General features: G+C 34.9%; 1 protein-coding gene across 1 annotated transcript; it reads right to left on the reverse strand.

Annotated features, from left to right (window-relative positions):
* Window positions 1-8,564: 8,564 nt before the first annotated feature.
* LOC104095432 (RING-H2 finger protein ATL78-like) lies at window positions 8,565-9,582 on the reverse strand. The gene has a single exon (XM_009601572.4). The coding sequence runs from the start codon at window positions 9,454-9,456 to the stop codon at window positions 8,776-8,778; it is 681 nt and encodes a 226-aa protein (XP_009599867.1). The 5' UTR covers window positions 9,457-9,582; the 3' UTR covers window positions 8,565-8,775.
* Window positions 9,583-16,349: the final 6,767 nt, after the last annotated feature.

Here is a 16,349-nt window from a genome sequence, read left to right on the forward strand (position 1 = left end):
CAGTAATACAGGGCGCCAACCTCTGGTTACATTTTCTTTTCAGTAATACAGGATGCCAACCCCTGGTTACATTTCCTTTTAGTAATATAGGGTACACCACTCTCTAGTTGATTTGAGCTTAAATGCAGGATACACCACTCCCTCATATCTTTATTAATATATGGTACACCATTCAAAAAACAATCATCTTCATGTTTTCCCAGGGTACACCATTCCCGACACTTTAGTTGCTTTCAATAAAGAAGTACTTTAGAATTTTGTTATAATAACTCGCGAAATTGTCCTAGTGAAAACTGGGGCAAAAATATTTCGTTCGTTCGTTTGTTTTGATGTCTAAGCAGGTTTTTGTTTTACCTCGAGATAGAGGGTTCGAGATGACGAAAAGAAGAATTCTCAATCCAGAATAAAAAAAAATTTGAAAAGAAGTGAATTCAAATGCGGAAAAGGAAATGGAAAAGCTCAAGACATGACTAAAGTAACGAGCTTTACATTTTCCTTTTTGATCAAAAGAAGTAGTAGAAAATGAACTAGCACCTGCAGCTAGCAAGCATCAAGATTCAGATCAGAGTCTGCGTGAAGAGTCAAAATCAAGTTTTAGAAGATTTATAAATAGGAATCTTGTAACTCATAGCTGATAGGCTTGTTTAGTTTCTTTTGATTTTTATGTAATAATAGGACCACTGACCGGAGTCTCGACGGAACCTCACTCGACTCTCCAACTCATCATTCCATCACTCTTCTTGAACTATACGCGACTTGATTCCCTCATACTCGGGATATGTAGGTTGTCCGAACCAAGACTCGGTCGCACTCTTGTCTCTTATCTCTTCCCTTTTGAATAATGGTATGGCCAAAAATTAGTCATATCACTCATCTTTTCTTTACTTGAAAACTCTTCATGTTTCCAAGCAAAGAGGGGCATATTGTGAGCACCTAATTTTTGACCATGCTTGAATTATTATCCACTCATCTCACCAATACCTCACTTCTCACTCCATCATTCCCTCTCCCATCTTCCCATGCGTGTCCCCACTCTACTTTTCTTTGCTCCCCACTCTTTGTCCCCCACTCTTTATACTCTACTTTCCCTTGTCCCCCACTCCTTATCCTCCATGCTTGTCCCCCACTCACAAACTCCATACCACTCTCCCTACCCATTAAAATAACCCCTAACTCCTTTCTTTTTCAGCAGAAACGGACAGAACATCCCCCTTAGAGGAACCCTAAAGCTCTAGAAAAAAAAAAAGACTACCGCAAACACTTATCTTGGTTTTCTCTCTTACAAAATCATCTTTATTTCCCCCATTTGAGCAGCTCGAATACCCCATCTTCACAGCCATGTAGCAGCTCCAAAAATCACCCCTCAATAGCTACGTGACCACCTACAAACACCAAGGAATCAACTACTTCAAATCAGCCATTAAAGCACCACAAAACACCATATAAATGCCTCAATTGATACCATAACCCACCAAAAACAATCAGCTCTTTACCACCATCATTTTCGTCGAACTAGCTCCAAAACTACTGCAAATCAGCTACGAAATAAATTGAAAAATAGTCTTTGAACAACCACCAAAAAAGTCGTCAAAAGCCATCGCCGTAAGTGCTTTTGGTTGATTTTATATGCAGTGTTTGGTCTAATTATTTGTTTAATATGATAATCGTGGATCAATGATTGAAGGGCCAATGGATTGCATGTGATCTTGGCTTGATGGAGTTAAAGTTTTATTTTTTTTTTGTAAAAATTTTGGGCTTGCATGGGAGTAGTATTTGTCCAAGTTGCCTTCTGTCAGACTAAGGAAGAGCAAAATTTTAAACTTAATCCATCTCTTTAATAAAGTAACTAATTTAAATTTAGCCAAATAGTGAAGCAATAGTCTCACTCATTCCCATAACAATCGAAGTTGACCCATTTCTTTTCCATAAACTCTTTGCCAAAATAACCTCAATTCTAATAGGAAAATATTTATACTCATGAACATCGTAGCATGTTTTAGGCGCGATTAATAAATCATCGTGACTATGGGTACGATTCCCGTGACATAGTCATGATACGTAAATCCCAACTCAAGTGCGCGTTCACGTGACTTGACCAATCAACTTCGAATAATAATAATAAATGTGTTATTGATTGTGTACACGTACGCGTGACATGATTCTTGACGCCAAACAAAAATGAGTACACGTACGTGTGACTTATTTCAAGATAATTTTCATAATTCTAATCAAGCAATAAAAGCGGACATAGGTAAAATATGAGAACCAATAAAACACAGGTTATCCAACAATAATATAAACCAAATGTAGTCAATAAAGCGATCGTGCTAGAACCACGAGACTTGGGGAATGCCTTACACCTTCTCCCCGGTCAACGAAATTCCTTACCCGGATTTTATTTTTGCAGACCAATAATAATAGAGTCAAATCTTCCTTTGACTAGGGATTCAAATAAAAGGTGACTTGGAACACCCAAAAAATCAATTTCAAGTGACGACTCTGTAAATAAAATAATCTCTACTCAAATTTGTCACTTTAATTGAAAAAATTCTTTAACCTATAACAATCCATAAAACACATATTATCTATTTGGAGGGTAGAAAAGGGGTGTAACATATATATATAGACATGACCCATTGACTTCTTTGCGGGTTCTCTTTAAATTTTGATCTACATTAGTAAAAAATTAGCTCCACCACTGTTGGATACTATAGACTTAGAGAAGATTCAAATGGTCCTCCAATATGGATTGTTTAAAGATAATGTTATGGGAGGAGTATTATATTTTGTTGGTTACTAATACACAAGGTAGAGGTCAAAGTCAAATCCTCCATTAGCACAATGGTGAAAGCTCGGTGGATGGATTAATTAAAAAATAAAGATAAAAGCAAGCGTGCCATTCCATTCAAAACTAAAAAATAGTTACCTTTTTTATTCTATCATGTGACAAAATTTCTACTTCAAGAGATAAATTTATTTTTGCTACCACTTTTCTTATTGGTGTTATTATTAGTACCAACATTTAGACCTTTCTCGATCAGTTTATACTTCTTTCGGTCCATAATAAGTGACTATTTTACCTTTTTATTTAGGTCCAAAATAAGTATCCATTTTATATAATCAAGAAGAAATTATTATTTTCCCCCCCAAAATTTGCCCTTATTTACATATTCCAATGTGTCAAGGTAACGATTAATTAAGGTTAATTTAGTGAATACATCTTTTTTTCTCTAGAAAAAATGAACAATTAATTTAGTTTTTCATTTTTGACTTCGCATTCCTTTTAAGAAAATAAATAAATAAAGTATATATTTTACAGTTTTATCCATAATAATAATATTTCAAAAAATCTTTTGAAATAATTTGGGGAAATCTTATATATGGGCCGGGTAGCATCAATCGATTGACCTCATTTATTCATGTGCTAGTCTGTTGGTAGTGGAGGTAAAAGGAAAATAACAGAAAATTGTAGATAAGGATAAAAAGACTAACTATCTTCTTAAATAATATACCTTATCTTGCTAATGTTAAAGGCGCAATTGGCATGGATAAGTTCTCACTCTTTTTTCTGAAAATTCTTTTATAGATTGAACTTCAAACAAATAGGAGATCTTTGCTCAGTGGATAAGAATTATGTTTGTCATCCAGGAAGATTCTTTTAGAATTTATTTTTTTACTAAATTTTCTTTATACCATGTCGTAATAAAACTAGACAACTGTGATCGGACCTTTATTATAAGTTCATTTCAAATAGCACTTGAAAACATTTTGAACGTATACATGAAAAAAATTCTAAATTTGAACCACAAATTCAAGTTGCCACTCATTTGAACCTTTGTCTTGTATCACATAGGTATGCGCACAGTCTTTCTTGCTCATACCCCAATTTTTAGGATTACACTGTATATATTATTGTTGTTAAACCTTTATCTTAAATTCTTTTCAAATGGCACTTGAAAACAAGTTCGTGTGGTCGATATATTTTGAAAATTTCTACTCAATTTTGATATAGCGATCATAGTACTGTTCCTGACCATATTTGTGATTTTCTACCCATTGCAACAAACTGCTTTTAATGATAATAATAATAATAATTTCCTACTTTGAACCCACCAAAGTAGTTCCGATTAATATCTGAAGGAGCCTTATCATTTTTATTTCTTTTGTGTCTATAAATGGATAAGTTAATTAAAACAAAAACAAAAACAAAAACAAAAAGAATGGTACAACTATATGGTACATGCATGGATCCTTGACTCGCATTATTAGAAATCCCACATAGGAAATGATTGAACTATAAAATTATACAAGTGCAAAGACTAGCTGTGCATAAATTTATGAATCCGATCCTCCCCCATTACAATAAAGATCATGAAATAGTTGGGGCCCTTTGTCTTTTTAGCAAATTATTTTTCCCACAATACAATATCTTGTCAATGTTGACGCTAAACTAGGATTTTGAACTTATGAATTTTAAATTCTAAAAAAAATATTCATCATCAATCATTTATACGTACGTATTAAGTGGATCTTATACACAAATACAAAACTTAACCTATAGTTTAAATTAATTTTACCGAAACCCGCAAATATAATTGTAGCTAGCTCTATCCGGTGAGGATTATCCTTTTGAAAAGACTTAACATTTTACTTTGCCCTGACAGCTAGAGATGATAAATTTCCTTATCAGTAAACATTGGAACGTTGTCCTTCTAACTTCTTTTTCTTATATATAGACAAAGTTGGTACTTTGTCTCTAAACTAATTGATAAGTTTCGTGTTTATTTGGGGTAATTGAAGAAAAGAAAAAGTGCTAGCACTATTTGTTAGGATTTGTCCTGATTTTTTTGTTATATTTGAATTTTACCTGTTAAAGGAAGGGTAAAGCATTTAACATAAATTAATTTTGTTTTTTTAAAAGAAAAATATTTTCTACATATTTGACGGATCCATTTCTTGGAGGAAAATGTTATGCCCTCTATAAATTAATGATCTCTCCTTCACACGATAACACATAGCATCCACAATGTAGTCACTTAGGTTTTGAGAGTTTTGTAATTTAGAGGGAGAATTTTCTCTCAGTATTTATATGCTCTCCTTTTATTTTAGTGAATCGTTCATATATGTAGGTATTACTTGACCAAATCATATTAAAATATTATGCTTTTTTTAGTATATTCTCTTTATCGTATGATTTATCGTGTTAAAAGTTTACTTTATTAACTTCAGCATGATACCTTGTTATTTTGATCCCAACATTACTTGGTGATTAACGTGTGCATTGATATTTTCTTCTATTTGGTCCACGATTTGTTATATGTTTGCTGGAATTCTTGTGAATCATTTTCAATGTATTTCCTTTAGCTATTTTAATTAATGTTCTTTTCTTGTATTGTCTTTTTTTTTTTTTGGACAAGTAATCCTACACTATCCATGCAATGTTTTTGTTTTAATTTCCTGATATGTTTTTTCCCCTGGATGCAAGTGGCAACTATATATGCATGATTCTTGGTTTCTTAATTTTAATTATGGCAAGTGAGATAAGAACGAAAAGTTAATCGATATGAAAAGGATGGCACTAAAGCCACATAATAGGACATGAAATGCTTTAAACAAATAAATTTGGCGCGTATAGTATATTCGATTTTCTTGTCCTCCTAGTCTTGGTGGGTCCTTTATTATCTTCTCAATTTTACTTCTACTTTACCTTCCCCTGGTTGGTATCCTCGATTTAAAAGGGTATTGATTAAAAAATATTATACATTAACTCGAGAAGTTAAAAAATGGTTACAAGAAAAGTTATGGGTGTTTAACGGGCGGGCTGGGACGGGTTGGACATAAAAAAAATCAGCCCGTCCGTTTAACGTTGCGCGATGTTAGCGGGCTGTATTTTTTCGGATTTTTTTTGTCCGTCTGGGTTTGAGCTTAGCGGGTTGTTAGCGGGCCGTGGAATTTTTTTTTTAAAGTAAATTTTTTTTTCTTATTCAATTCAATGTTATTGATACTTAAGTGTTTGCAAACTTTTAAGGCTTAGAATTAAACTTTGAAGTTTAAAATTTGAAATTTGAATTTTGAATTTTGAATTTTATAATTTTAAAATTGACATTTGAAAGTAAGTGGCTACAAAAAATTATTTAATAAGACCAATAGGCAATATGTAAGGATCAAGCTCCGAAAACTTTCATTTGATATTTTTATTGAATAATATATAATACTTTAAATTAAGTTGCAAGTTCTTTTTTGATTTTGTTATTTTTGAACTTGCAAATTAAAAATTTACAATAATTATAAAAAAAAAGAAATAGTACATCACATGCTTTGCATTATTTTTGTAAGTACATCCATGTCAACATGAGGTTCTTGGTTTTCGGAATTGGTTGAATCAGAACCATAAACCATTATATCTCCAATTTCTTGGTTCTTCGCTTCATCTACCTCGCCACGCCTTTGATTTCGTCATTTTGGTCTTATCCAATCTCTGAAGCACATTAGAATTTCCAAAGCGTTGCTACGCAATGAATGACGGGTATCTCCTACTTGCTGCCTTGCTTGGCTAAATGCGCTCTCTGATGCGACTATTGAAATCGGCACATTTAGCACGTCTCGAGCCGTGGCCGAAAGAACAAGAAATTGATTTGAGTTGCTCCTCCACCAACCCAGTGGTAGAAATTCCTTTGTGCGGGGCTCTGCTGACTTTTGCAAGTAGAATTGAAGTTCATCAATATTCCTGCTACTGGGTTGTTGATGCTCCCCTATTGTAGACTAAATCAAATAATATTCAACACCATCATTATCATCCAAAGCACTAGTCCCAGATGTTGAAACTAAACTTGAAGTTATATTTGCATCTACAACAGAAGAAGCATCAACAATGTTAGCATAATAATTATATAATATTTCTAAATGTTTGTGTAGATCAGAAATACAAGTGTCAATATCAGGAGTTTCAGTTGGTCCAATATCCATATAAGAATATAAAACAGTGATTAATTGGCAACAAGGGATCATTTTGATAGAAGAGTTTAAAATAGCACCAATTAGGTAAATAGGGGGAATTGGGTAAAAATATTTTTTAAACTTATCTAGCATAGATTCAACAACAGAAGTATATCCTTCTTTCTTCTTCAAATTATGTAGTAAAAGAGAAATTTCAGCAATATGAACTAAACCATTTGCAATAGTAGGATAATAAGCTCCTGAAAACTCAAGTGTAGCCACATAAAATTTTTGTAAAAACTTTACAACATCTTCAATGACATCCCTAGTTCTAGATGGAAAAAAAAAAATTAAAAAAAAAAAAACGTTAAAAATCGGGCTGAATCGGGCTGTAGCCCGTTAACGGGTTAACGAGCTTAGCGGGTTCCGGTGTACCGGTATCAAAAAACTATTCGTTTGAAACCCGCTCCCCGCCCAACCCGTCCCAGCCCGCCTCCCACGCTACAGTACCCGGCTGACCCGGGTTGTAAACGGGTCAGTCCGGCCTGATTAACAAGTATAAGACAAGTTTGAGTCATAGTCAGCGGCGGAGCAAAAAAGTTTACTAAAAAGGTTCAAGATATAAAACAATAAAACACATAAAGAAAATAAGAAAAATCAATATATAATATTATGCATAAAAAAAATTTGACCTAGCTAAACGGTAAAATGTTTCGGCGAAGGGGTCTCTACCCCTTAACATAAGGCTGCTCCGCCACTGGTCATATCTAGAAATCTTGGAGCATATATAGCTTCCACAACACAAGCTCACTTTCTTTCCCTAACGTACCCGTTTGCCTTTCTCCTTGTTCATAAATTTAATCCATCAAATGCATGTCGTTTGAGTCATGTGACATAGTTGGGTTATTGTACCTTTCGATGGATAGAACTTAAACTAGGTAGCAATACTTTTCGAAAAGAAAAACAGGAAAAGGAATGGTAAGGTTGAATCGCACTACATAAACAAACAAATATTCGATCAATAGTGTATTCCTTACTAATCCATCTGGATTTGGGGAATTATTATTATTCCAAACATTTTTTTAAATCTATTTCGAGGTTAGATTGACTAGGGTTTGTTGCCACTTGCAAGCAGTATGATTATAACATATAAAATCAGTACGGAAATCAAATTTTCTCAAGTATTCTTGTGGTTTGTATTAAAAGCAGATAATCTTCCTGGCACATAATCTAATCTTTGTTAAGTACTTTTGAAAATATAATATGAATATTTTAAAGTTAAATTAAATTTTTGAATCTCTTAATTCCCTTTTCGAACAAATAAAAGGAAAAGATTAAAATTTACTTTTGTACTACTCAAAATTGCTTAATTTTGCTTCCATTAAACTTTTGATCAATTTATATTGTTCATGTTAGCAAATCCTTTCATATATGCCATTGTCATTCAAGAGATACGAGATGTTTCTCCTAATTGCGAGGGTAATATTAGACTAAAACTTTAACAAATGATAAACTGCTCAATTTCGTATAGCATACAAGTAAATTTGTCCCTTTACCTTAAAGAAAACTCCGTATTTTTTTTATGACAGGAAGAAAGAACATCTAATCATAATGAAATGGAAATAAGGAAAATTTTCTTATATACACTTGCGCAAGTCTAATGAATCGTTGGAAAACTACTGGCGATTTGGCCTCATGCTAGCTCGCTAAAACATTTAAGAAAAAATAAATAATCAAACTAAGTATCAACTTAAAACCTAAGATTCTGATCTAATTGAGTGTGTGTGTTACATACCAATCAACTATATATAGCCGATCGAGATACCCCTATTTTTCTACCTAAATTTGATTGTTAGATGTAACACCTTCACGTTGGAGAGGCTCAATCCTTATTACGATTTCTTGAACTGCTGCTGATGAAGTACTATTAGTTACTATAGTAGCACTCCCCCCGTTAATAATTTTTTGGCAAGTCTCAATAAGGCAGTGCCTACAAGTAGGGCAAGAAGAGTGGGAATTCAGCCATTTATCAATACACTTGACGTGGAACCCATGGTTGCACTTAGGCAGAACCTTAACTTTTTCTCCAACTCCAAATTCTGATAAGCAAATGACACACTCAGAGTCAAGCCCTGGATCTTTCAATTCAGTGGTATATGTTATAACCGGGAATGTCTTGAGGGCTTTTTTCTTGATTCCTGTATTAGGTAGTTTTGCGGCCGAAGGATTTCTACGGTTTGAGGATGAGTCTGGCGCTGATAGCAGGCGGCTGGAGCACGTTAATGCACACTTTATGATGGAATTGAAGACAAGTGAACAGATCAAGGCAAATACAAGTACGGCCAAAACCATAATAGCATTTGCATCAAATGTGTTGACGTTGTTACCAAGTGGTACTAGGTCAGTTGGATCATGGCTGATTTCGGCTGCAGGAGGCGGCGCCATGGTGGCCTCCCGGTGGTATTGTGGTATTGTAGCTGGTAATAAAAGTAGTCTTCTTGAGTAGTGGAAGTTCTCCATAAATTCTTGAATGAATAGAGTGGAAATAGTTGCTATTGGAAGTAGTTTTCTTGGTCTTTGAATGTATTTTTCTTTGAATTGTTTCTTTCGTTTGATGTTGTTGAATGAATGAATTATTGAAGACTCCCGTTACTTATATAGGACAACTTTATAGTGGAAGGATATATTAGTATTATTTTACTTTCTTGAAGGAATAATTCGGATTTCCAAGTCATCGTTCTTTATAATTAGCCTTAGCACAACATATATTAACATAAGTTAACTCTAAATATTTTTTCTTCCCAATTTGGATACTCGACTAAGACTCTTTGTGATAAGATAATGGGCTATCCACTCAAGATGGGGCCAGGCCACCTCCATTGCCGACTGCTGAGTATTTCTAACATGGCAGTATACAAACCTTAAATTCATTTGCTATTTGCCTTATTTACACCTTTGCTATCCATGTACACATAGGGATTTTCACTATATATATATATATATATATATATATATATATATATATATATATATATATATATATTAATCATTGTTGTTTGAGTTGTTAGTTTGGTAATGGAACTTATCCAACACTGGTCGAATAAGAAATTCAATATGTTGGCAAGTGTAATTACTTAATTTTTGACCATTTTAACATCTTCTAAAGTTATTAATGTCTTGTTACTTTAATCATTTTTCTCAATTTTTGTGTCTTTTGCATATTTCTTATCATAAAAATACAAAAAATACTTCTTTTTTCATTTGTGCATTTTAGTAATTAACTAATTGTGTAATTGGTGAATTAATCTAGTGGAATGATCATTTGAATAATTATTTAATTAATTATTTGTTTGTGTAATTATAGTTTAATAAGATAGAATAAAGGAAAAAAGTATAAAATTTGGATTTTTTTCGTTCCTATACAATATTTGAAACTTATTTATCAAAATTATCCTAATTTTGTATATTACCCGCCCTAAATAAGGTTTGCTTACAATGTATATACAAATCTATTATTAATGCCTTAAATTATGGGATTCAGTTACACCATTTTCCTTATTTCTCTGCTCTTTTCTCCTATTTCCTTATTTTCTGTTGCCTCTCTCCAAGTACAATTAATTATTAGTGCCTTAAATTAGGGAATGTTGTTACACCCTTTTGACTCAACCCCCTCCAATCGATCCTTCAGATTCTGGATTAATGGAGCAAAACTTCTACGCTCATGATCACGAAATACCTTCAATAGGGCTTCTTTTCTTCTTGTTGCTGAGCAGTAGTGACTACGTTTTTCTGCCTAATTTGAGCTTTGAGTGCTTGCTTCTCTTATGCCCACTTAGCTTTTTCTTTCTCAAAGGCATCATACTGCAAATTTCGGTCCTTTTTTGACGATGCTGAGCTCTTCTTGCAGTACTCCAAAGGTAGATCTGTAATCTGTTTTCATCTCTTCCACAATTAGCCTGACTCTGTTCCAGATCTCGGCCTCCCATTCTGTGGTTCTTTTCACGACTGTCCCCGGTCTATCTACGAGAGCATCTTGATTATAAAACCACTTAAGATTAGCAGGATTTAACTCGCCCCACTATTGATCTACCGCCATTGTGCCATGCTCGAGTATCTTTATGCCATTTTAAACACGTTGAACATAAGCTTCACGAAGGATTCTCTCATCTTGCTTCACAAATAAAGTTTTCCATTTTCTCTAGGGGGCTCTATTTGTTTGCGACCCTAATGTGGGACTCCATGGGAGCTTATAGATGGTAACCTCGAAGCCCCATCAAGATAAAAAATGGATGATAAGATAACTAATAGATGATATATTCTGCCGAAAACCAAGGATAATTCCATGTGATTTGATAATCGGTTAGCGAGTGAAGATATTTCCTCCAAACTTGGAAATTTCTAGAAAATTACAAGTCTCAAGCTCACTCTTCAATCTAGCATTATACTAGCGAACATGATTTGCCAAATAAGTACGTTGATCTACTTGATAAGGACGACGAAAAAGATTATCCATTAACCAAATCTGGAACATGAGATTGGAACCCTCAAAGAAACCTTCCAAGCATCTGGTCATGGCGCGTAAGGTATCTGCTAACTCCATAGGAAGAATGATAGAATCATTTCTTTTCATCATGATATTAACTGTCTCAGATAATGAGATGTTGGTCTTCTGATCCTCTCTTGGGAAGACCATACACCCCAAGAAAGCTACAATGAATGCTTTCTATCCACGGTCTCGCCTTGTTTGCTGATTCTGTTTGTTAACAAGATTTGTCCCATATTTTGAGAACCCATTTCATGTCCATTTCTGTCATACAAGAATTTAGACGGACCTCACCTTGCTCTTCATGTGCTATCTTAGTGTGGCTGATGTTCATCTGCTCAGGGAACTTGGTAGGAGTGACATTTCTAAGAGCCAAAAATATCTTTGTTCGACTCTTATCCCCTAAACTTGTATATCTAGCAAACTCCTCCAAGGTAGGAGTCATATCAAACCCATTGAAATAAAGCACGTTATTCCTCAAGTCCTATAAGTATACTAGAGCCTCGATGAGTTCTCGCTTGGGCTCAATCTCCATAATGTTCACCAAGTTTTTCAAATAATCCTTGATCTTTCTTTGCTCCAACTCATCCATGTTGTTCTACCAATGCTTCAATAAACTGGGTACTTTGTCGACAATCTTAAACTGTGAATGCTCCTCATCTTTTAGCCTCTTGTCAGGTCTCTCATTTACTGAATTTATATTGTACCTAGATAATAAACTATGAGGTCATGTCGTAATCTAAACTCGAAGGAATGACACACTGCAGATCTTTTGACACGACAATGGACAAACTTCTTAAGTGAAATTCCCTTTTGAAGGATCGATTAACTGAGACCCAACCGATCATACTTGACCGATATGTTGGATTTTGGACGAAGAAGATTGAACCCTAAATGACCCAAAGAAAATAATTTCTTATTACAACAAAACAAGCAGTTACAAACATCAAAATAGTGTTGAAATATCCCAGCAAAACAACGAATTTTGAAAGAGAAAGAACTCAACCAAAGCTCTTGGTGATCTACTACTTTTAAAAAGATTTTACCCTCAAGGTCCTCTTCCCAAAAGCTTTCAAGTTGCAACTACTAAAAGATGCGTCAAATTTGTGGGTTTTTTTTGTCAAAGATGTGTTCAACTGATGCCTTTTCCTCTCTAAAGATGTCTGTTTTTCTCTCAAGATTGTCTGTTCAATGTGTGTCCAAAGCTGATCTTGAAGTAAAGAAAGACCTCTCATATTATAGGAAAGGTAATCTATGAATTCATCATTGAAATCTGTCCTTTGGACAAATGTAAAAATTTGTCCAATTGTTCGAAGAAAAGATTTTTGGCCAAAAAATTGTCCAAAAGGCAATCTCTTTTTATGTCACGACCCCAAATTTTCTCCGAAGGATGTAGTGATGGAACCTAGTTTCTAAGACTGGGTAAGCCTATCAATGATCTGAAATAAATAAACCTGCAATTCACCTAATTACAACTCCCAAAACCCGGTAGGAATAAGTCACAAGCTTCTAAGAATTTATCTTCAATGACTTTATACATCAAGGTCTAAAGAAAATAAGAAAACAACATAATAAAGATACAAGGGGACTCCGAAGTCTGCGGACGCTGGCAGATATACCTCGAAGTCTCCTCGTACGACTAATTCACTGATACCTGGTCGGATAAGATGTACCTGGATCTGCACAAAAAGATGTGCAAAAGCATAGTATGAGTACACCACATCGGTACCCAGTAAGTACCAAGCCTAACCTCGGTAGAGTAGTGACGAGGTCAGGTCAGGCCCTACTGGAATAATAAAAGACATGGTGAAATGTATAAAAATATAATAAAAATAAAATGACAATGAAAATGAATCAAGTAAATAGTATGTCACCATTTAACTACACAGAATAAGGGCAAATAATACCTCGCGGAAATAAAACAGAAATTTTCAACTTTAAGAAAATCACAACAATAATCAAAGGCAACTGCGGCCATAAATAAATATCAACAATGGCACTCCCGAGGTACCGCCTCGTAGTCCCAAATCATAAAAAAATTCACAATATCTCATTTTCTTATATCACCGTGGGAGCCTTCACATTTAATTTTAAAGAAAATATTTTTCCCGAAATAGCTTCCCGTGTTTTAGCCACCCTTATCACACCGCATGACTTCTAGTAGTTCCCCCCTACTAGCCACGCATATCAAGCCACCCTTATCTCACTGCATGCATTTCAATACCCAAACCTTATACCACCGCATACATATCAATATCACAACATATCACAATTTGCACCTCAAGTGCCCAAATTTCAACTTGCCAAAATAAATCAATAACAATATTTTTCCATAATAAAGAGCTCACGGCTCCATCACAATGAGTACAAAAATCTCACAATATATTCAGCAAAAATAATATTTTACAAATTTAACACCTTGTCTAAATATTAAAATTTTAAATGTAAAATACTTCATTTTAAATAATATTTAAATTAAGAAATCCATCCTTCAAGTAATGCACAGAACAAAAGAAAATAGAGTTTCAACTAAACAGGTAAAACACTTAGCAGGAACATGTCAGACAAATTTAAAATACGCAAATATATTAATGATGATGAATATAACATAATAAAATAATTTAATTAATATGCAACATTGCTCTACACAATTTAAAGACATAATCTTTCACATTTAGACCGTGTACACACTCTTCACCTCGTGTACACGACTTTCAACACATTACAATTATCACATCAATACCAATCCTAGGGGAAATTTCTCCTACACAAGGTTAGACAAGTCACTTACCTCGACTTGCTCCAATTTAATCCACTAGTAGGCCTTTTCCTCGATTAGCCAACTTGGAATGGCTCGAATCAATCCAAAATAATTCGATACAGTCAAAAAATATTTATAGGAATCAATTTCATAAGAAAATACTACATTTTTCAATAAAATCCGAAATTAACTCAAAAATCAGGAATCAATTTCATAAGAAAATACTACATTTTTCAATAAAATCCGAAATTAACTCAAAAATCGCCCGTGGGGCCCACGTATCGGAATCCGACGAAAGTTACTAAATATGAACTCTCATTCAACCACGAGTTCAACCATACAAATTTTACTAACATCCGACATCAACTCAACCCTCAAATCTTCAATTTAAACAAAAATGGTTTTTAAATCTTCCTACTTAATTCACCAATTAAATGTTAAAAACAACCATGAATTCGGGTAATTTGACCAATATTGAGTTAAGAACACTTACCCAGTTGTTTTTCTTGAAAATATCCCGCAAATCGCCTCTTCCCGAGCTCCAATTCGTCAAAAAATGGAAAAACTTTTTGCCCAGGCTTTTTCTTCTATGCGATCGCGGCCAAAGGCACGCGATCGCGAAGAACAAAATAAGGTTGCCCAGAATTAAGCTTATGCGATCGCGGATGAAGTAACACGATCACGAAGAAAAAATCTCCACTTCCCAAAATTGACATTGTACGATCGCGGATAACTCCACGCGATCGCGAAACACAGCATTCCCAGACCTACGCGATCGCGGACTCATCCACGCGATCGCGAAGGGTTAAGCGCGTGGACCAGCTTCTGCCTCGTTTCCTCTTCGCGAACGCGGTCTTAGTCACGTGTTCTCATAGCACAGCTTGCCAAACCTACGTGATCGCATAGCACACATTTTCCAGCTGCCCAATTAAGTCTACGCGATCGCGGACCTTGTCACGCGATCGCATAGAAGGAAACCAGACACCAGATTGCAGCAACTCTAAGTGCAAATGTTTGGTCCGTTAACCGTCCGAAACTTACCCGAGACCCCGGGGACCTCAACTAAATATACCAACAAGTCCTAAAACATGTTACAAACTTAGTTAAAACTTCAAATCACATCAAACAATGCTAGAAACACGAATCACACCCCAATTCAAGCTTAACGAAAACTAACATATTTCAACTTCTATATTCGATGCCGAAACCTATCAAATCAAGTCTGATTGACCTCATATTTTGTACACAAATCATAAATAACATAACAGAGCTATGAAAAGTTTCGAAACTGGATTCCAACCCCTATATCAAAAAGTCAACTCCCCGATCAAACTTCCAAACTTAAATTCCTATTTTAGTAATTTCAAGCCTAATTTAACTATGGACTTCCAAATGAAATTCTGAACATGCTACTATGTACAAAATCACCATACAGAGCTGTTGGAATCATCAAAATTCTATTTCGGGGTCGTTTACACATAGGTCGACATCCAACTAACCTTTTCATCTTAAGTTTTGAACTTTAGAACTAAGTGTTCCAATTTATTCTAAAAACCTCACCGAACCCGAACTAACCACCCCGGCGAGTCACATAACAATTATAAAGCATAAATTGAGCAGTAAATGGGGGAATAGGATTGTAATACTCAAAACAACTGGCTGGGTCATTACATTCTCCCCCCTCTTAAACAAACGTTCGTCCTCGAACGCATTTAGAATTATACCTGGAGTGGTGAAAAGATGAGGATAGCGGTTGTGTATATTATGCTTGGTTTCCCAAGTCGCCTCTTCGATCGGATGACCTCTCCACTGTACTTTTACTGAGGCGATGCTCTTCGATCTCTACTTTCTAACTTGTGTGTCCAAAATGGCCACTGGTTCCTCGACATAAGATAGATCCTTGTCCAATTGGACTGAGTTGTAGTCTAATACATGAGACGGATCACCGTAATACTTCCGGAGCATGGAAACATGGAACACTAGATGAACTGCAGAGAGACTAGGTGGTAGTGCAAGTCTGTAAGCCACCTCTCCAACTCCCTCAAGAATCTCAAAAGGTCCGATATACCTCAGGCTCAACTTTTCCTTCTTTCCGAACCTCATAACACC

The sequence above is a fragment of the Nicotiana tomentosiformis genome, chromosome 5 (assembly GCF_000390325.3).
Source record: "Nicotiana tomentosiformis chromosome 5, ASM39032v3, whole genome shotgun sequence".
In the NCBI taxonomy this organism is placed as follows: domain Eukaryota; kingdom Viridiplantae; phylum Streptophyta; class Magnoliopsida; order Solanales; family Solanaceae; genus Nicotiana; species Nicotiana tomentosiformis.